This window comes from Atractosteus spatula, chromosome 2 (genome assembly GCF_055471065.1).
Source record: "Atractosteus spatula isolate fAtrSpa1 chromosome 2, fAtrSpa1.hap1, whole genome shotgun sequence".
Taxonomy (NCBI): Eukaryota; Metazoa; Chordata; class Actinopteri; order Semionotiformes; family Lepisosteidae; genus Atractosteus; species Atractosteus spatula.
Window position 1 is genome coordinate 21,010,889 of NC_142707.1, and position 27,553 is coordinate 21,038,441.

A 27,553-nucleotide genomic window follows, 5' to 3' on the forward strand; every position below is an offset into this window, starting at 1 on the left:
CAATGCTCTTCACATGAGTGAAGCATGTTGCATGTGTTAGTTTTGCGCAGCATTACAGTATGGGCTGGCCTTTATATGTACAGTATTTACTGGCTTTATAACACAATAACGTTTGTTGCATTTTTAATGCTTTCCACTACATAAATACACACGTATATGGTCTTGTGGACAAATATGTCAAGGTTCCCTCTGTGAAAGGGAAAATAAAAATGATCATGTGAAAGAGTAATAAAAATGATCCACAGACATGAAAAGGTCTGAACTGTTTCCTTTCCTGTCGATTTCACATTATGTAATATCACAACACTTTCTCTGATCTTTGTAGTGATTACAATCTTTTAAAAATCGAGATTATTCAATTAAACGGGACACATTACTCACTAAAACATTAGCCTTCCTGTTTGTCTGCAATGCGTCTATGCAGAGAGAAAGTATTCATGGCGGCCTCTGCTGGAAAGAGGTGGTAGTACACCCCAGTTGTGCATAAAGGGTGGTTTCAGCCTCTGAGGTAGGAGAAATCGCTGAGCTGAGGTGGAGATGGTCTGAGACCAGATCCATGGTTTTCACATTGTAAAACACAAATCAACAATTCAGGAACCTCAAACATTAGTCTATTTTATATACAAGATCATCATAGAGCTAAAACATTTTTTTCACGAATGTTTGTAATTTATGTTTTATTAATTTCATGGATTGCTTTCACTGAATTTCAGTCTTTGTAAATGACTTTAAAGTAGTGCATGTAAAATTATATATAAACGAAACATCACGACATTACAGTATGAAATAATTTACACTGAAAGGACTTGAAATAACTCTTTTATTGAAACTTGAAAATAAGTTATTTTGTATTTTTAAACAAGGATTTAATCTTCATACATCCAGTTAAGACAACACAATCAATTATTTTACGTATTTAAACAGACTTTTTCACATACTTAAACTTACTTCTGGGTGATGACTGTTAGCTTTTAATGCTGTAATCGTCCAATTTTTGAAAATGTAAAACTGTGACTTTCTTGCCACTGTCAACTGCATTGTTTGTTCCACAATTAACTGCCTCTGGACTTTCTGTCCAACAGAACAACTGGGTATAACACAGGTTCTGCTAATTCTGAGGCTCAATTTCCTCCACACATATACAAAGACATAAAAACCTTACTGCTTTCAATGTGTACCACTCTGTGTTTCCTGTTTGCGCTACTGAGGAAATGCTACCTCCATTTCAATTCACCAAGGGAATCCACATTTGCCTGCAATCCTTGTCAATTAAAGAGAAGCATATGCATTATGTAGATGGTGCAGATTTGATGCATGCTCACTATGTGATGATTAGCGTTGAGCTTTGACTGGAACAAGAAGAAAAAATGTTTATCTACTACTTGTCTATATTATGGAACTTTACATCTGCTTCCAAGCTTGTGGTGTAGCATCAATTATTAACCTGTTTACTTCCTTTGTTTTTTGCAGTGAATAAGTACCCTGCTCCAAAGTTTTCGTAAGCCATTTCATACATAAAGAAGGAAACTGCCTTACTTACACTGAATCTTTTACATAAACTTTCCATCAGTCTGTACATTAACAGCAGAATTAGGCAGAAAAAAAGGACTTAGGACTTAGGTCTCTACATTGGCCTCCAAGTAAAATTGATTATTAATTCACAACAGCAGTAAAGTTGAAAGGCTTTGAGAAACCTTTCATGCCTATTTTGTTTTTAGGATTTACTGAAAAAATTTCTTTGACATGCTATTGGTTGACCACTTACTTCTCAATTCTCTCGTTGTCATGCTGGATGGATGGTTGTGTCACTACAAACGTGCTGTGTTAGAGAAGAGAAGACTGACCAGGTTGTGTCTTTGTTGGGGGTGTCAAACTGTGCGACATTCAGAGGAGAATGACAGAATAATTTGGTAGAAACTGCTCGGTGATGGAAAATGAATAGTCTGAATAGCTGGACAGACCAATGACTGCTGCCATAAAGGACAATGCAGTGAAGATGGAGGGACTGATATAGTGTTTTAAGAGTGGCACAACAGACAACAAAGCTGTCATTGTAAGTGTATCATGGTATAGCACACACTCTAATCCAATATAGTCATGGTTTCTACAAAGTATGTACTAGGTGAGTGCCTCTACAGTACTATGAAGCCACTGATTCATTTACATTAATTTCATTGTGTTTTATGTTGCTTTGCTTTTTATAGTGGCATATTACAGTAAAGTGCATATTAACAGTTTTTGAAAAAAGTACTCAAATTCCTATCAAACTTTCAAACAAAGATCTTTGAGAAATCTTTACAGAAACTGCCTTGGAAGAGTTTCTCCTTCATGTTTCTAGATTAATCTTGTACTGTACACCTTTTAGTGAAAACCATTGGAACATGCTATCTAGAATCAAAATCCATTTACTGATAATTACATTGTGCAGCAAATCATTTCAGACGAAATATCAAAAAGAAACCCTGCAGCTCCATGAAAAAACTCTGCAGCACAATCAATACTGTAAGATTGGAGTATATGTCTCTGCTTTTTCTGTTTTGTTGAAAATTGAAATTGCTTGATCTTGAGTGTGAAGGCCATTAATCTATCAATATTCGTAACTCTTACCTATATACTTTTAATTTTGTTTTTTTTTAATTTTATTAATGATAATAACAGCATAGGTTTATTAATACTTATATCCTTTATTCACAATGACTGCAAACCCTTACAAAACACCATAAACCTGTAAAATACAGTATGTATATATTGTGGGTGGAAGAGTTACTCTTAAAATGTAATCCATTACAGTTACATGTGTAGTCTGTGTATTCAAACATTTGTAATAGAATAATTTGGGGGTAATGTTCTTTATAAAGTAACTAAAAACATCACTGAGACTGATGACCTTAAAATTATATTTATAGATTCTAGTTAGTATAAGAAGTCGTCCCTTACACAAGTGATTTATAACTGTAAAGGATTATTTTTAAACTTATTTCAGCACTGCTTATTTAAATATACATTATATACTGTATGGTACAATAAGTATGTAAAACTACAATTTAGTTTTACATACTGTATGGTACAGTATGTAAAACTAATATTCACTGAAGCTAAAGATCTGAATGAAAACCCTAAATATTTCAGTAAACAGGTGAAACTAAACATAAAGGGAATTTGTGAATTCTTGCTGCAATAACAATCTAATGATTGTGTTTTACTGTAGCCTTTAATTTAACCAACTTACATTTATATGTCTATGATTTTAGCTACTACAGTACTGTATGACCACAGTAGTCATAGTCCTGCAGTTTGTAAACAATTTGCATTAAACTATTTTACACATCATTTGAGGTAATCCCACACGTCCATATCTTTAAAATATCTTGATATATTTGAGAAGGTATAGATATCAGGCTAACTTTAACATGAAGTAGTTCAGGTGGGTAGCTGCGTCAGTATGCATAGGCTGCAAAGTAACAAGTAATAGGTTTATTCCATGCTGCAAAGAGAAGAAAGGAAACACAACATTTTGGCCGTGCTCACACCTGAAGAAGGCTCCATGGCCGAAACATTGTTTTTTCTTTCTTCTCTTTTCAGCATGGAATAAACCTATTACTTGTAACTCTTACATGTCCAGGATACTAAAAAATACAGCCTTATGCTAAGTTTAGTCTATTGAGAGTAAATGCCCCCGAGAGAGTGTATTTGTTTAACCTGAATAGTGCTTAATATTGGTCAAGTGCTAAGGCCAAGTGTGACTGTTTTATTGCAGGCTATAGGGTAAGACTTTCCAATCTTGGATTCCATGATCCCAGTGTGTGGTTGGTGTTTGTTCCTGCTGAGCTCTTGATTTCTTAATTTGACTAATAATAATTTACCATTTATATTTTGTAGAATTTATTTTACATGGAAAAATTAAAAAGTATGTTGAAAGCTTCTCCTTTGTAGGGGCAGAATACCACTGAAATGGTCCATCAGACAAATGGTTCAATTAAGAGGTCAGTAAAACAACTTGGATTCAAAACCAGCAGCACCTGGGGCCACCAAGACCAGGACTATGAAGGCTGGGCTAAGTGAGAGAAAGTGAGCTTTTGTATCACAGAGGCAATCAGCCTGTATGTTTAAATAGCATTTAACCATTTAAACATACAGGAAGATACAAGATACAAGAAGATACAAGTTTCAATGCTTTGTCCATTCAGTCTGCAAGAGTCAGAATTTCCATTGGACATATACATGGAAAAGCAATGCATAATTCCAGATTTAGAAATAGACAGTTAACATAAAAACACAAGTGAAAATTACCTTTTGGTATTCCTCTTTAGACCTGATCGCTGCATCTGTCTGCTCCTGAGAGGAAGTGTAGATAGCAGATCGATATTGTGTTCCTATATCATTGCCCTGCCGCATTCCTATATAAGACGAGAATTCAGTGCTGAATTATATTACGGCACTTGTGGTTGTAAGAAAAAAAAATGTATAATGAATAGGACAAATCAAAACTCCAGATAAATCCAGTAATCTCAGTCACATATTGGTATTAGGTATGTAAATAAGACACATTAATTGAATTCATTTGTTTCAAAGAATACTTGATGATGTATATTTAAGAAATCCTATACTTCAGTCATCAGGAAAATAGGGAAAATGGAAAAGCTGCTTTACAGTATAGTTGTGACCTGTGCTTGTACCAACTAAAAATAAAAAGAAGTTTATATTCAAATAGATTTGAAACAGAGCAGTCAGTTCTCAATTTGCAAGAACTTAAATACATCTTACAATAGCACCTGTCATCATGTCACCTTCTGGCTCTTACCCCTCCTTCCACTGAAACTAATCTTGTGAGCCACATAAATCTTTTTTTTTAAACACCGCTTTAGAAATGTCTACCTTTTTCCGAGGGAGAACTACAGTAATTCACAGTCAATCAAATATAAAGTTACCTGAAAACTAAAAAAAAAACTGTATATAATTATAATCAAAGAACAGTTCCCTTGATCGAAAAGTGCTCACAGCTAATTATTTCACTGCTCTGAGCTAAATATTCTTTGATGATAAAATCCTGATAGAAAATGATTATTGACCTTAACAAGAGACAGGATGTATGCAGACAAGCACTTGCCTGGGGAGAAAGATAACAAGCCCCCTGCTTTACGTTTTTACCTTTGAAATATCAAACCTTACAAATGGCATCTAACAATCTTCAAGTAAAGAACAATTCTCCACTATGCAAGCCTAGCAGGTGAAGGACAATTGATGAATAAATTAACAAAGAAGTCCCACAGTGAGGGACTATTGAATGACCTATTGGCTGCATAATAGTGAGATGTCCTAGAAATACATGATAATGCCCAGATTTAATTAAGTTATTATCCACAAAGATATCTACATACTGAATGACATCCTAGATCTCCAACTACTGTATTGTGAAGAAATGTGCAGGTTTGTAGTGTCACAGCTCTTTTTTTCCTCTTTTAAAAGTGACATTGTAATATTGCATTTGGTACAATACAATTCAAAACAAGGGCATTGGTAATGCATATAAATCAGAGATCTTCCTCGTTTTTAGCAAATATTGTGAAATATGGTAATACAGTACTACTTCTCTTCCTATTCATTTCAATCTACATAATCTCCTCCAGCAAAGTGTTGAAATGCATTTAAGAAGACTAACTGCACTAGATAACACAAGTAGCCCTTTTCATGTGTGATAACTGAGATGAAACCAATAAGGTCATAGAGGATTTTCTTACGATATTGGAAATTCTATGTGTTTCTGTATGTTCACAACACAAGCTGTCTTTTATCAATCCAAGTGCCTCCAAATCAAGAGATTTAATAAGGACAGGTCAGGCTTTGTATTTTTAATCAAATCCGTTGACAACCTTTGCTGTATTCGGATATGTGAGTTGAATACCAAAAGGCACAGATTAGGAGTTCAGGAAGATATTCTTGGTGAATTTCTGTGCCCCAGATCTCAAGGCATTTGGAAAAATCAATGAAAGCAAATCATGTTTTATACCTCTGTTTGAGATTTTGCTATTAAGCCCTTCTCTTCCTGATTCTGAATATCACTGTATTCTACTGCCAACAAAACCCCTAATTACTACAAGTCAAAAATGACAGCTCTTTTTTTCTGTTCCAAATCAAGTAAAACAAATTACTGGGGTGATGAACAGGTTAACACAGAATGAAAAAAAAACATAACAGTCACAGACTCTCTCTTTATCCCTCTGTTTGTAACCCTGATACACACATGGACATTCAATCAAAAATCCTCTCATTCCTCAAGACTGCATATAATTTGTACCTTGTGTGGGATCATGGCTCTCCCAAAACACCTTCAGTAGCTTTTCATAGCTGATTTTTCCAGGCTGGTACACAACTCGAACAACCTCTGCATGTCCAGTTTTACCTGAGGAATACAGGTAGGGTTCAGGTTAGGTCTATGGCTAGGAATACTAATAAATCAACAGTTAAGGTTTGGGATAGGGTTAGTCTCAGGTCTGGTGAGGTTAACTATAGGGAGGCTTACAGTTACGGGTAAGATCCAATTCAGTACTAGCACTAGGGTGAGTTTTAGAATTACAGGTAGGACCGTGGTATAGAAAGAGAAAGAGGTATAGAAAGTCTGGGTTTACAATTTGTTAGAGTACGGTTATAGATATATTTTTAAAGATGAGGTAGAGTTAGCTTTAGGATCACAGTATTTAGTATGATTTTGGTATACAATTAGTAGTTGGTTTAGGATTTGGGTTACATTAAGGGATAGGATTAGTTTATTACTTGAGCCTTAGGATAGGGTTAGAGTTAAGGTTGAGGGTAGAAGAGAAGGTGAGATGGTAGATGGAGGATTATGAGTACTATAAGGTTATACTGCCTTCTTGTTTTGAAATGAACTTCCCCCATAGTATCAATGATGAAACATGTATGATACTGTACAACAGGCTGTAAAGTATAGAAAGAAAGTTGTTAAACACTAATCTATGAAAATGTAATGGACAACATTTAATATTTCCCCTATGCAAAATATTTTTACAAATCACGTGTGTTCTTTGATTTTTTAAAATAAATACATTTTCTTTTACCCGCACTTTCTTACATGTACATAAAACATTTCTTGTAACCAGCCACCCATTTTCTAACCGCTTCATCCAGAGCCAGAGGCTATCCTGGCAAGCAGCAGGCGCAAAGAAACGTAATACCTTGCAGGGGATTCCAGTCCATCACAGGGCAGATACAGACACACACAGTCACACTGGGGCCTTTAGATGTAGTCGTTGGACTGTGGGAGGGAACTGGAGCACCCGGAGGAAACCCACATGAACATGGAGAGAACATCCAAACTCCAAAGGTCTAGAACATCCACAGCACCCCAGGTCTAGAATCAAGGGGCACTGTGCTTTGAGGCAGCAATGGTAACCAGTGTTGCACCAGCATGCCCATAGCTTCTTCCATACAGACAATTCTTTTTTTTTTAAGAAAGCAATGGGGAGGGTTTAGTCTAGGCGTAACAAATACTAAACAGATTATATGAGCAAGCCTTTAAAATAAAAGACCTGCACACTTTAAATAGTGTAAAACACACTTTGGCACGCAGCAAAACACAGTGTGGGTGGCATGTGAGGGGATATGTTGTCATGGACAAGATTTCAAAATGCATTTCCCTCCACCTTCCATTTGTGCTTAATCTGAAGAGAACTGCTTTGGGAAAGAAAACGTCACCAAATTCTCTTATAGGCACAATGAGTAAAGCAGTCAAAATAAAATATTACAGTACATGACACACCATTCATTGCCTTACATTGTCATTACACTACAATTAATAGACAAAACTATCACTTTGGTAACTTGGTTGTAAGGAATAACATGAAACCTACTCATACACATCAATAATGTATTCATTCACACCTAAAAAAACTTTCTGGAAATCTGTATTAAATTAGTCCACACATTTTCCTACTTTCACTTTGAAAGGCTCACTTCCAAACTTTCCACTTCTGAGCTTGCTGTATTTTCAGTCCTTGTTGTGCTGTTTTGGATAAAGATGTTCTGTGGCTTAATTAGCTCAAATCCTTTGAGTATTAAATATTTGATAACAATTTAAATGTATTACTACATTAAAGCAAGGGAAGTAAGTCAGTAAAGTCAGTAAACAATAAATTTCATTAAGCCATCAATTTTATGAAGTTAATTTCTATGGTAATTTTGTTCCAGTGAAGGGAAGGGGTTAATTTTTTTAAACTTGGGATCAATATTGGTAAACTATAATGGAATAAGACAAGCTGAGTAAAATCATGCACCTGCTTTCCTGTGTTCTCTCTTCTGACCTTTTTCCACTTCTCCAATATCCACAGATTTACTTTCTACTATTCTACTTTACTTTTCTACTATTTCTACTATTTATTTTCAGAATATTGAGAAAAAAAACTCCTCATAATTGTGTTTGAGCAATCGATGAACATGTTATTAATGATATCATAAACAATTATAAAAATATTGTTATTGACCCTGAGGGAGGGGGTAAGGTTCAGCCTATGGTCAGGATTAGGAAAGAGAACACTGAAAATGAAATAATGTGCAGTTACTGTTTCATAAAGTCCAGTTTTGTAAAGTTTTTCAAATACAGTCTTATACTTAAGAGCTTTAATCAAATCTAGGTCTAGGATGTAAGAAATGGTGATACTGTATCTATTGGCATAATCCTTCTCACATCCAAGCTTATTTGTTGGTCAGGAAAACACACCACTAAAAATACTAGCAGTTAGCCATCAAGTTACATACATATAATTACTAATACTACATGCTGTATTTTATAGTTTTTAATTTCTCTATTTTAGAAGTACATGCCTTGATGTAGAGAATTTAATTTACATCTGAGCTTTTTAAACATGAAACAAGTTTATACCCTGGGTACCCCTCACACTACTTCTACGAAAACAGTAATAAAATGTTGGATCTATCTAGCACTTCACACAGAAAATTCCCTAAAAAGTGCTTTATAGGCAGACCTCAACAGCACCCTGAACTGAAGATGAGGCAGCTGAAATTGGCTTTTATTTTTGTTCAACCTTTTCTGAATTTATTTATCCTCTAGAGCTTCACAGGTATCTGAAGAAAGTTTCCCAGTATAAGAAAAGAAAAACCAAGAGTTTACACCAATCTCATAAAAACATTTGATGCACTTTTTAAACGGCTTAAATTGCAAGGTTTGAGACATTTACTATTTTAAACCTGGGGATACAACGGCTCCAGTGACAGACACACTGCTCCCCCAATTGGCAAAAACTCTCCTGTCAGCCACTGTGGACATTACAACGTAAGAAATGGCTCAGCAAGCAGGCATGTATAAGGACCATATCTATATGATTAAATCATTCTTTAAAGCAGGTGAAGAAATACTAGGAAGCTGAGTTTTAAACCATTTGATGATTCCAGATGGGTATTATAAGTACAAGGTACATACTGAAGTCTAAAGGGGATAAAATGCAGATATTTATAAAAATGTGAATAAGGCCCAAAGGCAGAAAAGCTCAAATGCATTCCCAATGAGATCTATCTGCCATTAACATTTGTCATTACTGTGCCACAAGGAAAGCTACATCACCTGTGTACACTGGCAGATCTATAGTGCTAATATTAAAAAAGTAATAAAGAATAACCTACAGTATGGGTCAGTTTCATTGCTACCTACAGGAACGTGATACCTTCAACAGCCCTCTTGTACAGAATGGGAAAATTAAAATTAAGCCAACAAGACAATAAAAACAAAAAGAGATGAGAGGATTTAAAACATATTGGGGTTCTAACAATACAATAGCGATATTTGGCATATATAGAGCTATTTTTTTCAACAGATATTTGTAATAAGAAAATAACATTCTCTTTTAATGTAAAATGCATTTTTTTATTATATGTAGGAATGTAGCTATGCATAACCATTAGGAGCCAAAGTGAAGACAGTTGTAACAGAATCTGCCAGCTTTCCATTAAGCATGCTGATAAAAAATAAAATGAAAAAAAAGAAAAAAATGAGCAATTTCATCTAAAGATTCATTTTCTCATAAGAATAGCAATGAAAAGACTCAATTTGAAGTTATGCATATAAATTATTGCCCATGAAAATTTGTTCCCATGATTCATAAACTCTGGGCAGTTATACACTTAATATTTCAGAAGGTGGTAGAGTTTGCAGGTATGAAACAGCCTAAAGTGAGTTTATCCATGGGAGTTCCTATAGTTCTGTATCATTTTAATGTGATTGCTCTCTTTCTTGTATCATGTTTGCATTGTTGCCAATTTTACTGTCTTACCTTACAGTACATAACCTCTTAACTGAACTTAATGCTCTGCAAAATGAAAAGAGCCAATTTGTTAAAGAATCCTAAAACCGAGAACCATAGTAGACATATTATTGCAAAGTATAGCTTAACAAACAGCATGTTTGATCATGTAAGCATGATCAAAATGTGAGGAAACCAGCTCTTCTTTTTTTATCACTTTAAGACTTATTTCAGACTGATCACAAGTAGAAAGTACTCAAATTGTCTGACATCACTAAAAACGATGCAGTGAAATAAGCAATAAAAATCAGTAACCAGTGGAAAATTTCCAGTATTGCACCAAGCCAAAGGACTTACTTGTTTATAGACCTTTAACATTTATAGACCTTTAACAATATTTCAAATGCTGTTGCAGGTCCAGTTCAAAATAATTTAACATGAGACCTGATTCTGTTTTTTTTTCTTCAGAAAATAAGGGATGAGGCAAGTGGAAAGCACATTAAGTCGTGATTGGTGTGAGAGTGATTCAGTGTCTAAATTGGAAGCACCATATTATTTATTTATTCCTTTTTTGTACTCTGCCAGTGTTCCATAGACATTCCAGCAGCCATTAATCCCTTGTTTACATCGGATCTCTTTCCAATCTACACAGCACAGACACTCTCCAAGGATTAGCAAGTCTAACTGCAGTGGTGAAGCAGAGGTCTTCCCTTTGATTCTTAAGAAGGAGCATCTGCACAGGACAAGAAATAGTACACAGCAATTTCAATAATAGGACAAAGCGGCTTCTTCATGAAGGGTGGACACAGCGATAGAAAGTGTTTCGAGAATGTCGCAACTGATGAGTAAAGCTTCCTGCAGCTCCTATCCCTTCTCATATAGATACTTCTATTGAAGTATATTTCTATTGAAGAATATTTCTTCAATAAAACTAAATGCATGTTATAACTGCATCTAATGCAGGAACAGTGTTAGAATTTAAACGTATCTGCAGTGTTCAGTTTTTGCTTTTAAAACCTATTTAGACAGTTTGGTTTGGCAGACTGAATTGGTAAGCCTGACATTGCAGAGTGAAAGAAAAGCCTTTCTAAACACAGAACATCAGCAACCACTAATTAGTCATCTATTTAGAAAGCAACAGTGAAAGTCAAATACTAATTTTATTCATTTATTTCCATAATGTGACTCAAATGAATATTGTAACTGTCTTTAAACAATACTCAAAGGCTGACAGGAAGCCTGATCCCAGGCAAGTATATGGTTGTTAAAATACTCTCAAGAGAGCACAAGCTTGTCCAAACATTTTTAGAATTTGTGGCTGTGAAAACAGTGAGTCAGGAACCTCTGCAGAGTCAGATATTAATTTGTTATTTGTGCATCTGACTCATTCAAGGCTAGGCATTACTGTATACAAAAAAGCATATTGAGAGTTACAAAAAGTAATCCAACAAACAAACAGTACTGTATGTTCAGGCATTTTGACGCACACACTCCAACTTAATGGTTATTATTCTGAGCCTGATTGGAGGTGGGAAGCACTTCTGTATAAAGACAAAGGTGACAAAAAACATACCTACTGCTGTGTTTAATGTGGTGCTGCTCGATTGATGGAGCAGCACCACTGACTTGATCTCAGTGCACTCAAAGAACTAAATGCTTTCTACTTGCATATAGCACAGAATTTGATATTCTTTTATATCCACGTATATAAAAAGTAAACACTTTAAAAAAATTATATTGCACAGTGCACAGTGGTGAATCAGAATGAGTGACATAAGTAGAATGCATTCTATTCTATTCATTTGCTTTGTGACTTGTTCAGCTTTTGATAGTTTTTATGGAGCAATAAATACTTAATTTAGAAGCTTCTAGGAAAATGCACTCCCAACTGCATGCTGCGTGTCCCATTCAGCACTCTAGAATGGACAGCTCCTTCTGCAGTCAGGAGACCGATATAAACTGAAACAGATGTCAAGCACAAAAGCAAAAGCTCACACCTGAAGAAGGCCCCACGGCCATAACGTTGCGTTTTCTTTCTTCTTTTTTTTCCAGCATGGAATAAACCTATTAGTTGTTCCTCCACAAAGCAAAAATGTGTACAGTACATTTTTATTGCAATGCTTATGCTAAATTTATGAAATCCCATTTTTTAAGTCTTGCAATTAAAAATAAGACCTGATATTCCATTATTTCACCTTGATCCAATCTATGACAGTTAAAAATGCTAAAAGACCCAGTTTAAACTGTATATTTCATTTCAGTATATTTCAGTAGTAATTTTTGCTCCTGTAGAACTCCAATTTGCTATTTTACAAGTAAACTAAACATGTAATATCTTTACTTTGCTTTAATTGCTCCATACAAAAATGGAAATATATTTTGTTTTATATTTTTCACTTTAAAAGTATTCACAATAAGAGTTAAGTAGCTGTTGCTTATCAGATGTGTATGAAACACATTTACTTTTTTCATGGCTTCTAGTTGTCAAATCAATTCTTCTTGACAATTGTTTTAATTTATTTTTCTTTGGAAAGTTTTCTGCTTTACTAACTTCAGTTCACTCTATATGAAAAAACAACATCACACGCAATCACATGATTTTGTGTACAGTATCATTGTGAAGATAATAACATACTACCAGAAGAACTGTTGCTCAGAGTACTTCAGCGGAAAATGAGAGATTGATAAGACGTACAGTATCATTTTCATAAATCAGCTAGAAATAGATGAATTTGGTTATAATTTTTCAACATTATTGCAGAGATGGATCATGTATTAAAAGGTGATGAAGCAAAAGAAGCAACCTCAAACATCACTGTGTCTTAACACAAAAGTATTTTTGAAATGCCTAAACTTGAAATGCCTACTTAACATGAAAGGCAACTGCCAGTTTGTTCACAGAAAATAATGCATTTCAATGATAAAATTTCTTTCAAAACAGAATAAAAACAGAAAATAAACAGAAAAAAAATGTTGATGTTCAAATATGTCCAAATTCCACTGAGTATGCATTTTGACCAATTAAAAAAAACATTCTCTGCCAAGAGGCTTTTAGACAAAAGCCATCAAACAAATTTCTACTTCACAACCCTTTATAACCCAGAATCACTGATGTTGGCTTTCTTTGTGATAAAGGCAAATCTCCCAAGTTCTCGATTTAGGTGTGACAATGCAAAGACTGAACCTGCTAATGAGATGAACCACCTCATGTGAGAGAACTGTGACATTTGTCAACTTAAGTTTTCGAAACGAAACCAGGGATATGTTTTCACAAAACGTCTCACAGGTAACATAGTGGAACATAAATTAGGAATGTGTGCAAAGATGGTAGATAGAAACAGAACTTACTGCAAAATTTATAATTGATTCCAAAGTGTTCATTCATTCTGAATTAAGAATATTACAATACTTTTCAATTTCCATTTGAATTTACAATGAATCTTACTAACAGCAGGGCAGTTATTTGAATGATGCCAGCAAACATTAATAAAATGTTTTTCATTTTATGTTTTCATTTTAAGTCATAAAATGTTTGCTTAGGCCTCACACCTGAAGAAGGCCCCATGGCTGAAACGTTGTGTTTTCTTTCTTCTCTTTTCAGCATGGAATAAACCTATTACTTGTTCCTTTGCAGCCTATGCATTCTGATGCAGCTACCCACCTGAACATTAATAAAGATACTATAGTAGTATTAGGATCCAGATGTAAGCTTTATTTTCTGCCATGCACATATTCATTGTTTTGATGAATAAGGAGTAAAGTGAAAATACAATATAAATTATTATTCAGCATAAAGAAATACAAAACATTTGTAAAATCTTATCGAAAGGACAATACCTTTTCTAATACAGCATACCTTGTCACACAAATGAGTACTAAGTTTTGCGGTTTTGGGTTCCAAAGCAAGAGTGCCACCTACTTGTCTGCTAACACAGTAACCTGAACTTCCTTGGATATTTCCTGTCCACATACTGACCATCCTTAACCTAGCTTGGTGTCTGATATGATGGTGTCAGACTTGAGGTATATCTGGGGGCTTCTGTCATGGCATTCTTTCCAGAGAACTTATTGTTATTGGCTCTCATTTCACCAATATTCCTGTCTTCTTATTTCCTAAAAGATCAATGTACAGTAATGACCTACCCTTACAGACTTCCTCATAGGTTGGGTTGGGAGTGAATCCACCAGCATAGCCCACCTGCGTGGAATATACACCATTCTGTCTCCAGAATTTCTTCTCTGCTCCCCAGAAACAGCCCATACCTTTTTTTTAAGAAAAAGAATAATAAAGATAACATGAGGATGAGCTAGCTTTTTTTGTAGAATTTGTCTTCTGGCCATGAATACAACATACACTGTTAACCACATTAAATTACATTCAATTTAATTCAACATGGTACTTAGCTCTGGTTTAAAAATGTTTTCTTCAAAGAACTGATTATACCTGTGATGATAAATAAATGTCTACCACTGAGGTCCTCTGTTCCAGTATGCAGTTAATGTAATCAGTCATAGAGTTATTGGCTATTTTTTTTCTTCTCAGCAGTGTGAATAGTTTTCAGATCCATTGTGCAATGATTAGTAAGAAGATCAAGATATATATTTATGGTATAACTACATTTTTTCAAACATAACAATGTTGCTTCAGGTCTCTGATGTGCTTAGGGCCACTAAAACACATAAACTTCAAGATATTTTATGACCAAAAAATACTATCTTAACAAAATAAGAGTAAAAAATCATTGCACGGTTTTCTAGCTTATCTTATTTGCTAGAGGCAAGTTTGAAAATGTTAGAATTTATTTACACTCCATGCACAGTCTGTAGGCATGTACTGTAGTGCTTGAAAAACAGGTAGGCTAGTTTTCTTATGGACTTGAGGAGAACATGTAAAGAACTGTCTGTCTAGGGTTGCACCACTGCTTCCAGGCCTTTCAGGAAAATTGTGAATGATATATAAATTAACATTAAAGCACTTCACTTCATGAAATGAGACACAAAACAAAATACAGAACACATAAAATTGAATGCAAGAGTCGAAGACAAGTGAGTGTTTTAGGTCAGGTGTATGTTTGAGTCACAACCAACCAGTTATGACCTGAAAGCATACATCCTTTTAATGGGGACCTTGAGTCAACAATGACAGGAAAAGGAAGACTATAATAATGTATACAAGATATATTTAAATGCACCATGGAATTTTGGAATTTGTTGCTGATTAATTATGACTTAAGAACATAAGAAAGATCACACACAAGATGAGACCATGTGGCTCATCAAGCACATCGAGTTGCTAGTTGCTAATATATCTGAGGATCACACCCAGCTGCAAGGTACTGGCTTCACCACCATGGCTGTGTAGCTTATTCCATACTCCCAAACACTATGTATAAAAATGAGCCATAAATTAATTTCTGCACTTGTGATATCTGGTTTACAACCACAAACACAGTTAAAAGGGATTATAACTGTAGGCAATTAGGTCTATATTTATATAATGGCCTATATATTATATATATAAAGGCCAATAGGCCATTCAGCCCATATCGCCTATTTGGTAGTTAGTAACCAATCGATCTACAGATCTCCTACATCCAATTCTTGTAGGGAACCAAGGTTTCGGCTTCGACCACATAACTGAGAAGCATGTTCCATACTTCTACAATCACTTAGGTAAAGAAAGTGGGCAAAGAATTGTCTCCTGTGTCCACTTTTTCCACGTGTGTCCCTTGGTTTCATGTTTCACTGTTCATTCTGAAGAAGTTCACTCCTTTTACTTAGTCAATGTCCTATTGGTTTGGTATGGAGGGTTTTCAATACTTGCATGAGGCCCGTTCTTAATCTCCTGTGTTCGGGACTAAAATATTTAGTCATTTCAGCCTACGGCATTCCTTTAAGCCACAGAACGCATCTGGTGGCTTTTTTCAGGACTCGTTCCAGACCACCAATATTTTCTGTAATGTGCTAACCAAACTTGTACGCAATATTCTAAATAAAGCCTAACTAGTGCATCATAAAATGTTAAACTAACCTTTTACAGTTTGAATTCTACACTTTTGACTATATATGGTAGACTAATATTTTGTTTGCCTTTATTATTGCTGTCTCACATTGACAGTTAATGACTGTACCTGAATTGAGATGATAAGTAAAAATATGAAGAACAGCAGTGGTCCTAGTATAGATCCCTTTGAAATTCCACTAATTACATCACATCCATCCATTTTCTAACCACTTCTTTCAATTGAGGGTCATACAGTCTGTAGCTGGGGTGTGTGGGGTCTTTGATGATGCTTAGAGCATTCCTCAAGCACTGTCTGTCATAAATGTCCTGTATAAATGGGAGGGCAACCCCAGTGATGGACTGGACAGTTTTCACCACCTCAGGTCTGGATAGCACCTTAGGTCTGGAATTGTACCAGGGCCCCAGCACTGTGAGGCAGCAATAGTAACCACTGTGATAAGGAACAAGTAAAAGTTTACTCCTACATGCTGAAAGTATAGAATAAACCTTTACTTGTTCCTTTGCAACCTATACATGCTGACGCAGCTACCTACTTGAACCACTGCGATAACAGTATATCACATCAATATGAGAATTCACCCATATCTGTACTCCCTGTTTTCTATTTATTAATCAAATCTCAATCCAGATTAGTCAACTTTAGTCCTGACCCTGCTATTGAAGATTCCTCTACTCCTGGGATCAATGACAAAAGGCCTTTCAGAATTCTTCTAAGAGTTCCTTTCAGAATGGAATAACTCGGTGTATGAGTATTTTATTTTACAGTATGTTGAATTGCACTGATTCTGATTGTCAAAAATGTTTATTTTTCATTTCTGATTACACAATAATTTTCCTAACCACAATTTTTTTAACTGAATCTCACAAATTAGTTCAGGGATATTCAGAATCTTCACAATTTACTTTTGCATATTCATACAAATTTCTGCAATTAGTAAATTGATATGAACAAATAAAAAACAACAGGAAATAGAAATATCACTAGATCAGACCCTGCAGTAGAACACAGAGCATCATTACTCAGGCACTCTCTCTGCTATCGATAAACTTGTCTTTTCTTCATACAAATGAAGCTCAATAATTGCGTGTGAAAGAATAGTAAAATCTTTCATCCAAGTTTCCAGTGAGACTAGTGGAATTAATCAAGTCAGTTTAAAAAAAATATTAGAAAAATCAAGGATTAGAACCGCCTTTTTAACAACCTGTAGAATACAGTATATTGTGATTGTAAATTATATGTAGGCACAAAATGTAAGGGGCTACTGTAAAACATATTTTATCTGTATAAAAAAATCAACAATAACAATAAAAAAATCTATTCGATTCCGTCAGCAATGATTAATTACCTAGCTTGAATCCTGAGCAAAGAAAATAACAGCTGAAGTAATGCATTTTATTAAAATGAGATTGTTATCATCAGCTGCAATTAATTTGTCTTCTTTTTTTTTGTTCTGCACTTCTTTTTTTAACCTTTTTTTAACTAGAAAAAAACTAATTGCATGACACCCCCCACTGTCATTTTTCCTCTTGGAATACGAGCATCACTTACCAAACATGGCCATCTGCAATCCCTCAGGGAACGGTGGCACAGTCTTATTTCCATTAACGTGATGTTTCCCTACAAAGACACAACAGAATGTTTGCTTTTTAACTACAACTTGGGCATTTCCTTGCCACAGAAGACAAAAATGAGTTGGAACAGGCCCCCAATCCTGGCTGTATTGTGGTTAAAATCAGAAACAATCCTGTCCTGTCTACTGGTTCTGGAGATCATGAAGCAGGTTTGTTTGTTTGTTTCTATCAGTGGTGTGGGATAGAGGTACAAATCCAGCACTAGTGGTTTTAGCTACTGGAATTCTGGATATCCCTAATAACCCAGGACAGAAAAAGGGGCAGCTTGTGAAGATATCCATTCCTCTGTGCTGCTGTATCTTAAAGAAAACAATTGCTGGGAAACAATGATTGCTGCAACATCTATGTATTTATTCGAAATAATTTAGGGAAAATGCTAAAAGAAAAAAAAATCAATTTTATTAATGGAAAAGCATTCAAGCATCTGTGTGCCAGCTGGGTGATCCTAAGAAATTGAAGATGGAGTCTTAAGAAAATCACCTTTATATTGTTTCTCTCAGTCTCCACGGACCCCCCCCCCTTCTCCCCTTCCCCCCCCCCCAGCACTGCTGGGCTGTTCATTGCGGTTCAGTTCTTTTCTGTCAACTGGAGACAAAGCTTAAAAAATAATCATTTGTATACATGGCAACAGCAGCAGCATTTTAACATTCAGCAGTTGCTTACAGTGTCTTTAGCTCTCATGACGCTGCTTAAAATGCAGGTGGTGCGGTGCTTTGTTTCATAGGACATTTAACAGATTAGAATAAACGAGGGAGTACCGAGTTCAACATCTGGGCTCATCCAAGCCGCTCGCGGTCTCTGTGGAGCAGCAGATTCTCTCCAAAAGTCAGCCACATGGCCTGCGAGGGCAGGCCAGGGGGAATAAATCCCCTCGGCTCCGTAGTGTGCAGCTGTCAAGCTATGTTTTGCAGTACACTGGTATTTCCATTTAGCGCTATGCACTTTATGGTGGATACAGAACATATTCCATCATTACATCCCACTGTGTACAGATCTCATCTCATCACTGTTAGAACTGAGCGAAGTCTCACAAAGCCACCACGATCAAAAAAACACTGCTCGCGAAAAGTACAATGACAAATTGTTATTTCTGTCATCTTAAACATGACTGTATTCTTCCCAGTTTTTCATTTGATATTAATGATTACAATAAAGCATTTTTACTGTCATATCACTGCATGCTCAGACTTCCTCATGTTAATGCATTGAGAAAGATAAAGAGAAGTTTGATTAAATTTTACACTCGTTTTTTTTTTACCTGAAGAAAATCTCATGATCTCATTTAGACGGTGTTAACTGATTTAAAAGAATTTTGCTACAGAGAGTCTAATTTCATCATTGTTAAGCATTCCTTGAAGGAAAGATTAGTAAAGACGCTGTATTGCTGTCTATTACTGTAATGTACCTGTGCTGAAGATCCAAATGCAAAAGCTTGTATTCTGCACAAATATGGTAGAGAGCAAAATCTCTGAAAATGCTAAATTTTTATGCTCAATATGGGGCCTGTATAAATAACAAGAGTTTATTTTCCTTATTGGCTCAGGCACTTCATTAGCTATTAGGAACACCTGGTTTTCTCTATACAAATGTGTTAATGGTACTATCATCATTGTCATTAACTTTTAGACCAGTACTAGTACTGGTATTATTACTAATTATTATAATTCACTTTATTAAGTTTATTTATTATACTAACAAACAGAAGACAACCAAAGTTGCAGGAGTAGCATTGGCAGCACTAGTGATTTATAGAGCTGGCTTGTTAAACTGCTACATTTAGCTGCTTCTCAAATTTCAGAAATTCACATCATAAAGACTACCACTTGTCGTAATTAGGACAAACTGTTTACAAGACAAATGTGAAATTTAAAGATGTTCTGTAGAAAATAAGCAGGCGAGGCAGAATTTAAAATCATTTGCAGTAGGTTCCATAATGTATGTGCACATGTTGTTGAGGCTGAGAGCTCATCTTTTGCAGATGAAGGGACCAGGCTACACAGCAGCACAGGACTCTATACCGTCGCCATGGTTTTTAGTAAAAGTGACTCAACAGTCAAGGATGAATCTCACATTATGCCCACGCTGTGATTGAAAGCATTCCCATTATCGACACACTCTAGTCCTTAACTTTAATGAGCAAAATATACCACACTAAACAGGCAGTACCACTATCAAATTTCACAAACTTTTTGTAAGCAACATATATCAGATTAATCTGGATTAAACGTGACACAAAGTACTTTCTGACACAGAAATACATTTTATCAGCATTCAAAACATTCAAAAAATGCATTTGTCCTCTATTACCACTACAAACATCAAGGAAATTACACATTCAGTCACTTAGGTCATATCATTCCAAACAGATATGTCCTGGCTAACAACTAATTCATAAACTACTGGATTTTACATGGAAGAAGAAAGGATATTTTCTATTTGCAAACAAAATTCCTGGTGATATTGCAAGCTCTGGGACACCTTCTTACTTAGACCTGTAAATGCATCTCTCACATCTGATTTGATTATGTATTTTGTTTTTATTATGGACCATATTTCATTTTGGGGTATATGTATATTTTTTGTGGACCATGCTATCTGTCATTAAAATCAAAATACCCAAGGAATTGTTTTTTGACACAGACATAATTATTAAGAAATGGAAACAATGAAGGCACAATAGCGGTGCAGTGGAACAGTAGCATTGCTTTTAATTCCTGGGGCACTATCTGCATGGACTTTGTATGTTCTCCTTGTGCTCATGTGGTTTTCCTCCAACAGTCCAAATACATACTGGATGAATTGGCTTCTGGAAAAACTGTCCCTGGTTTGAATGAGGGCATGTTGTGTCCTGTGAGGAACTAGTGTTCCATCCAGGGTGTATCCTGCCCTGCATCCATTGTTTGCCAAGATAGGCTCTGGCTCCCCCGTGACCATGTTTTGGATAAAGCAGTTAGAAAATGCATGGATAAATGGTTGAATGGGAAAAAATGAGCTAAGCACAAAAACACAGCAGTCGGATGATACATTTTGCTCTTGTTTTTATGTCGGAGTAAGTACGAATATTCCTAAGACGATGGAGAACACAACAATAAAAGGATAACAAGAAAGAAATAAGAACTGAAGCAAAGAACTGACAGGGGTAAGAATATGATTGAATTTATAGAAAAGCACCTTGATAGATTGTTATAAATCTAAAGAAAAGCACAATTCTGACTTAGGAGTCAAAAACCACAGATCAAGAAAGTTCAATAGTTTATACTGTATCTAGCAGAGTACGAAAAGCATAGACAGTTAACACAACAGAAATCATCTGCTTTGTCAGTTATCGACAGTGGCTATCAAAAGTATTCATCCCCTTGGACTATTTCACATATTACTGTGTTACAATATAGAATCACATGGATATTTTGCCTTTGATCAACACAAAACACTCTGCACTCTCAAACTGAAAACACAATTCTACAGATCATCCTAAATTAATCATAAATCTAAAACAGAAGATAAGTGATAAATGACTGCATAAGTATTCACTCCTTTTTACTATGAAACACCTAAATAGGCTCTGATGCAACCAAATGTCTTTAAAAGTCAAATTTCTAACTGTAAATGAACTGTCATATTGTTGGAGTCCACCAGTCTGCAAGAGACATGGGGCTTGAGTGACGATTCATCTTCCAGTAGGACAATGACCCCAAAAAATAAAAGAAGTTTAAAAAGAAAAAAAGTAAATGATTTCCATCCAAACTGAAAGAGTCTGAGTAATTTTGCAAAGAAGAATAGGTAAAAATTGCAGTGTCCAAATGTGCAAAGCTGGTAGAACATTATTCAAGAAGACTTATACATGTAATTTTTGCTAAACATGCTTCTACCAGATACTGTTTCCAAGGGCGTGACTACTCATGAAATCAGTTATTTTCCATTTTATATTTATAATCAGTTTAGGTCTAAAGTGTCTTTGACACTTTATAGAGTTTGTCAATGGTAAAAACTGCCAGTCAAATATACTGTATTACAATTCCATATTGAACCACAATAAAATGGAAATGGGGGTGGTGAATACTTTTGGTAGTTACAGTAAATGCAGTCATTTAAGCAGTTCAAAGAAATTCTTTAACCATTTACGAGACTGGATACAAAGTAAAGTGTCAGTTCATCATACACGAGGGGTGTTGTGAATTATTTACATGGTGTGTTGCAACATTCAAGGAAGTGTGAAGCAGCCATGACAAGAAGTAACGGAGTGCTGGGTAGAAAAAAGCACTGTCTCCCCTGCAGTGGAGCATGAAAAGCATTACTTCACTGAACAGGGATTCTTAGACTGCGATCCCTAATAACCACCAACCAAATTGCTCGACTTTGATTATTTCATTGCCAGCGTAGTAATTACCACCTTTCAGTAAACATAACCAGATTCATTTAAGCAGTCGCACCACCCACTGTCAGATAAACAATTTAAATGGAAAAGTCAGCAGAGAGATGCAGTGAGTTAAGGGCGAATATTAATTGGAGAAATGATAACAGGCTGCCTTTTCTTTGTGAGGGACTAGGGAGACGGCCGCCTGCTTTCTGGACTGAGCTGGACAGACAGTGGGCGAAGCAGCTGCCTGTGTCACAACAATGACACTTGTGGAGGGATATTTTGAATGATGTTGTGTTTCCTCTTTTACCCATTTCCCATGAAAGTACGCATCACAGAGGCCAGACATGCTACAGACTTCAAGCGCCTGCACTTCTTTTTAAAAAAAGGTGTCAAGTTAACAACTGCATAACTTCCTATTCGAAATAATGATAGCCTCTGAAAGGGTTAGACTTCGGCTGACACAAATGCATCAGTAAAGGCAGTGAAAAGGAAATGGCAGTATTTCTGCAAACAATTTTGTAGAATGATTTTGTACTTTCACAGCTCTTACATGAAAAACATTGCAATTTAGGCTTTAAGTTTAATCAGCTGCACAGATGTTCCTTTTTAAGTGCACAGACATGCTCAAAAATATATGAACAAAATGTACTGCGGCTTTATACAACACACCTATATCTAGTACTGTATATCTAAAACATGGAAAGTATCTCATCTTATCTACTATATCTACTATATAAATACAATTTGAGATAAACCATCATCTTTTATTGTTTTAAACTGCTCTTTTATCACTAGACATATATTGCCTGTGCCTGGCGATTCTTTTTGTCTGGCAGGAATGCATTTAGCATCAAATATATTACATTTTGCACAAAGCATAATGAAATTAAAACCTGCTCATTTTTTAAAGCTGAGAACCATCAGTTGAAATTTGGATTGCTCTGCTCTTCCATGTACTAACATACATTATTTAGACCTGCTACTGTAAAATAAGTGGTTGAAAATGATAAAAAATAATAACAATCAGTATCTGAAAGGCAGTTATAATCACCTTACTAATGGATTAATAAGAACACCATGAAGTACCACTTAAGTCTGTATAAAAGTCAGAGATGACACTGTTTCTGCAATGTATGAATAGTTGAGTTTTCACTTTTTCCTTCAGTCAAAGGAGATCAGAGGGGGGTTTTCGCTTTGCCTCCGCCAGTCAGCAATTATTCCAATTTCTCAGACAGTTTCTCAAACTAACTAGGTTGCCTTCAAACATCTTCCAAAAAACAAGCCTGAAAACAGCGAGAAAAGCAGAGCCCTGGTACATACTGTACAGACAGGCATGCAGGCTTTCCCATCATCAGCACAGGTCCAAAGCCCATACAAAGACTGCATTAGTTAGTAATGCTCTATTTAAGTTAACTCTACAAAGTCACCTGACCACTTCAGTTCCAGTCTCGTTTAAAATATTGAATAGCTGCACTACTACTGCCTACAGTACCTGTATTTATTGTCTGAGAAACAAGAAGTGCTCCAGTATTTTTTACCTTTTAAATTTCCTCTTGGTGCCTTGTAGCAGTATCCTTTTGCTGCAGTTTCTGTTAGGAACTACAGTATAACATGATTGCACTGTATATCCCATTCCAAACCTATTTCTTTCCTTTAAATGAACAAATAGATATAAAATATATATATACTTTACCTCTTCCCCCACTGTTTTCTAGTGATTTTCACACTGCTGTACTGGGGAAGAAGAAAAGTCCCATTAAATGTCAGAGTGCTTTAAAAACGTACACCTCATTTAACAATTTCTCTGAGCGTACGTATTCATAGTATATTTTACACAGAATTTCTCTGCAATTTTTTTTTCAATTTAGGATCAGTGTACTCAGCCAGCCATTAATGTTCTGCAACCAATTTACCCTTAGACGGTTGCTCTGTGCTGGAGTCTATCAGGCACGAGGATGCAAAACAGGATTACAGTATGGTAAAATGCCAGCCCAATGCAGGACATACACATACTGTACACACACAAACTGTAAGCTATTTATTTTGAGACACCCTTTAAAAGCTTATCTTTTGATTACAGGAAGAAGGCAGGACACCAAGAAAAAACAAGCACATAGAGAACATGCTTACTCCTCAAAGATAGAGTCCTCGGTCAGAATTAAGCTCACAATTCAAGAGCTGTGAGGCAGCATTGCTACTCGCCAGTCAATAAGAATTCAGTTTAAATGGGTATTTCATTCATATGTAATGCTGGTTTGTAAAAGAAATCAGGCTGTTGTGTAATGTACAGTATGCAGGTTCTTTAACACAGGTCAGATCTCTAAGAATAGGTATCATATTAATATCGATGACGGTTTTGTGAAGGAGAAAAATTAAAATCAAGCGTCCTTTTGAATGGTTGTCTTTTAGCTAGTCTATTAGTTTTTTGCTTTACACACAAGAGGAACATGGAACTTTCAAGGCCTTTGGGTAGTCACCATGTGTATTCCTTCCTCTTTAATACAGTTTATACAGCTTAAAAGGCCACACACTCCATGGGATATTCTGATTATAGTCCAAATAGTGGACTACAGTACAAATCTACAGTTCCTAATCGTGTGACGTGAAGGAAAGTGTAGCAAACTTAAAATTAAAATTTTCCCATTTATAGTACCTTCTTCATAACAGCCACTGATGGTGCAGTTCAAGTCCACATATATACAGGACTGTAGTCCTCCTCTGATTAATTTGTGAAACCTTGCACCCTACAGTTTCCTCTCTCCTTCGCGATATCTCCTTCGTGATATCTCAGTGAAAGCTACACTTTATTATCTTGCTTTTATTCATGATGAAGGTATGAAACTACTGTAGCTCCTTTCTTTTGCAGACTAATTGTTGATACCTGGTGGCATTATCGTTTGCTGTAGGAGATTCTTTTCATTAATGCAAAGTGGCTTGAATGTCAACTGCAGGGAAAGTGTCCACAATATAGCCAGAAAACAAATGATGCATGTTGTATTGCATGCTCTTCATCCTTGTTAGATTGACTCTGTACTTAAAAGTGCAATAACACTTCAGAGCCCTACTTTGGAGAGCATCAGGTGGTTCTAATCGTGATGTACTGTGATGGAGTTTATTGGTGAGGACAAACGTTTTCCTAAGTGTGTGCTGAGCTGTCAAACTCACATTGTTTTTAAAATTCGAAACAACCCTAGAATTCAGTAATTATATTTTGACTTAAACCATTTAATGTTTCCCCACTTAATGCTAAAATGAAATATTTGAATACTCACATCTATTTTTCCCTCTACTCTGTAGACAAGTTCATTATTATCTAGAGCTGAATACTCAACTACTATCAAGTGCAACTCATTAGAAATAAAATATTGCTCTTATAAGTAATACATCAGTTTTGGAAGAGCTTTGGCTGTCAGTTTTTTTGTTTGTGAAAGGAGCTGTTGATTGCATCTAGGGTTGTTTTGAATTGCATGTAGGTACATGAAAACTGCATAAGCTTTTGCATACCAAAAAGTATAAACCATAACTAGTCTTCACAAACCAAAAATAAAAAAGGTCTGTTGTGGTTTAAGAGATGAAAGGAACATGGGCATATGTTAAGATTCTATAAATTTCCTAACACCATTTCATAAAGAACTGAACTTCCATTTTAAATCAGACCCCTGTCTTAACTTGGTACATGAAAGTTAAAAATATGAGGTCAGTTTAAATATGTCTAAAAAATGAAAACTTCTGAAGCTTCTATACAATAACACTCATTGTGTTACAGTATATCTAGATTAAACAGCACTTCACTATAGAAAGCAACAGACATCATATATAGCATTTCAAACAATGAGGTTAAGCTTTCAAACCAGATGCTTCTTGGCCAATGAATCATTGATCAGAATTGGTTCTTTTTATGGAGCATGAATTCCAATATCTGATATCTGTAAATGTGGCGTCTTTTACTCCACTATGTAAACACATCCTGTTTTGAGGCAAGTGAAAATCTGAAGGAAATTTCCTTTTTGCAAATATATATATACACATACAATTGTCCGTTAATTAAAAAAAGACAGGAGATTAAAAGGATGGAAAGGTTTGGTAAGAACTGCATCTCGTTCTTTTAAATAATCGGCATATGCTTGAACTTCAGGAAAAGAAGTGAGAGGGGAAATAAAAAAAAACAAGCCATCAAATTTTGCTTCACTTGCATTTAAAACAGTAATGGCAGGGTCGCTGCATAGTTCTGATTGTGGCTGCATCCAGATCTGGAGACATGGCAGAGTGTGCCGGCTCTCAATACACCATTCCTGGCTCGCACCTCCCCCCGCCCTGCTGCAGATCACCAGATCCGGAGGTCCAGGGAGTCACAGCAAGCAGACAAGCAGCAGATGAGCAGGGGAGCTGGGTAGGCATCTCCCTCTCCCCGGCTCTCTCTGCCTAGCTGACAGTGATAAATGAGCCAGCGTCATTGATGCTCTGCTCAGGCTGACTGCAACAGCCTCTTTTAACAACAATGGCCCTTCTGGAAAAGAAAACAGCACACCAACACGTCGCAGGGGCAATTAGGTTTTGTAATTGTCTCCAAATATGCAGTATTACCAGCCATTAAATATGCACATCTATTCTTTTTTCTATCCATTTATTACAAGTAATATAGTATAAGTAACAGTGGTATTCGTGTTAGTGTACTGAGGTTGTACAAAGCACATCCCTTCAGTTATTATTCTCGTGAATATTAAAATGAACACAGAGCTTTTCTTGTGATTCCATTTTCCCACTTATCCCACGCAACAAAAGGCACAATTCTGATCATGATTCGTATCCCTCACTAGAAAAATTCAGACAAGGAAAGAAGAAACAGGCAGTAAACCTGTAAAACAGGGAGACTGCAAAACTAAAACAAAACAAGATGTCACGCCTTAGCCAACTGTTTGTATTGACATCTGAGAAAACTCTCTCTCCTAAAGCAGAGTGGGCCTTTCATTTGATCGCTTCCCACTGCCCACCAGAATGGGACATTGAACCCCCCTTTGAGAAAAATCAACACAATACTTTTATTTCTGTTCCCAATCACTGGAATGATCCATTGGACGTCCACAAACAGTCAAGTACTGCCAGTCCAATTAGCATCAGATAGATACACAAGTTACACAGAGTGTGCAGTTACAGTAGCTACCTAGCAAACAAGGCTGAACAACACTGAAAACACATGAAAGTTCACCGAAAATCTAGTAGAGTTTCATTAATGGACACAACCCTAAGGGAGAGCATGCCGGTGGGTTG

General features: G+C 35.9%; 1 protein-coding gene across 1 annotated transcript in view; it reads right to left on the reverse strand.

Annotated features, from left to right (window-relative positions):
- The window catches only part of msraa (methionine sulfoxide reductase Aa), a 96,923-nt gene that overhangs the window by 32,140 nt on the left and 37,230 nt on the right, over positions 1–27,553 (reverse strand). The window contains exons 2-5 of the mRNA XM_088909071.1: positions 17,843–17,911; positions 14,412–14,531; positions 6,296–6,400; positions 4,291–4,397 (exon numbers count right to left, since the gene is read on the reverse strand). Coding sequence (XP_088765197.1) covers positions 4,291–4,397; positions 6,296–6,400; positions 14,412–14,531; positions 17,843–17,911 — 401 coding nt within the window. The remainder of the gene's footprint in view (positions 1–4,290; positions 4,398–6,295; positions 6,401–14,411; positions 14,532–17,842; positions 17,912–27,553) is intronic.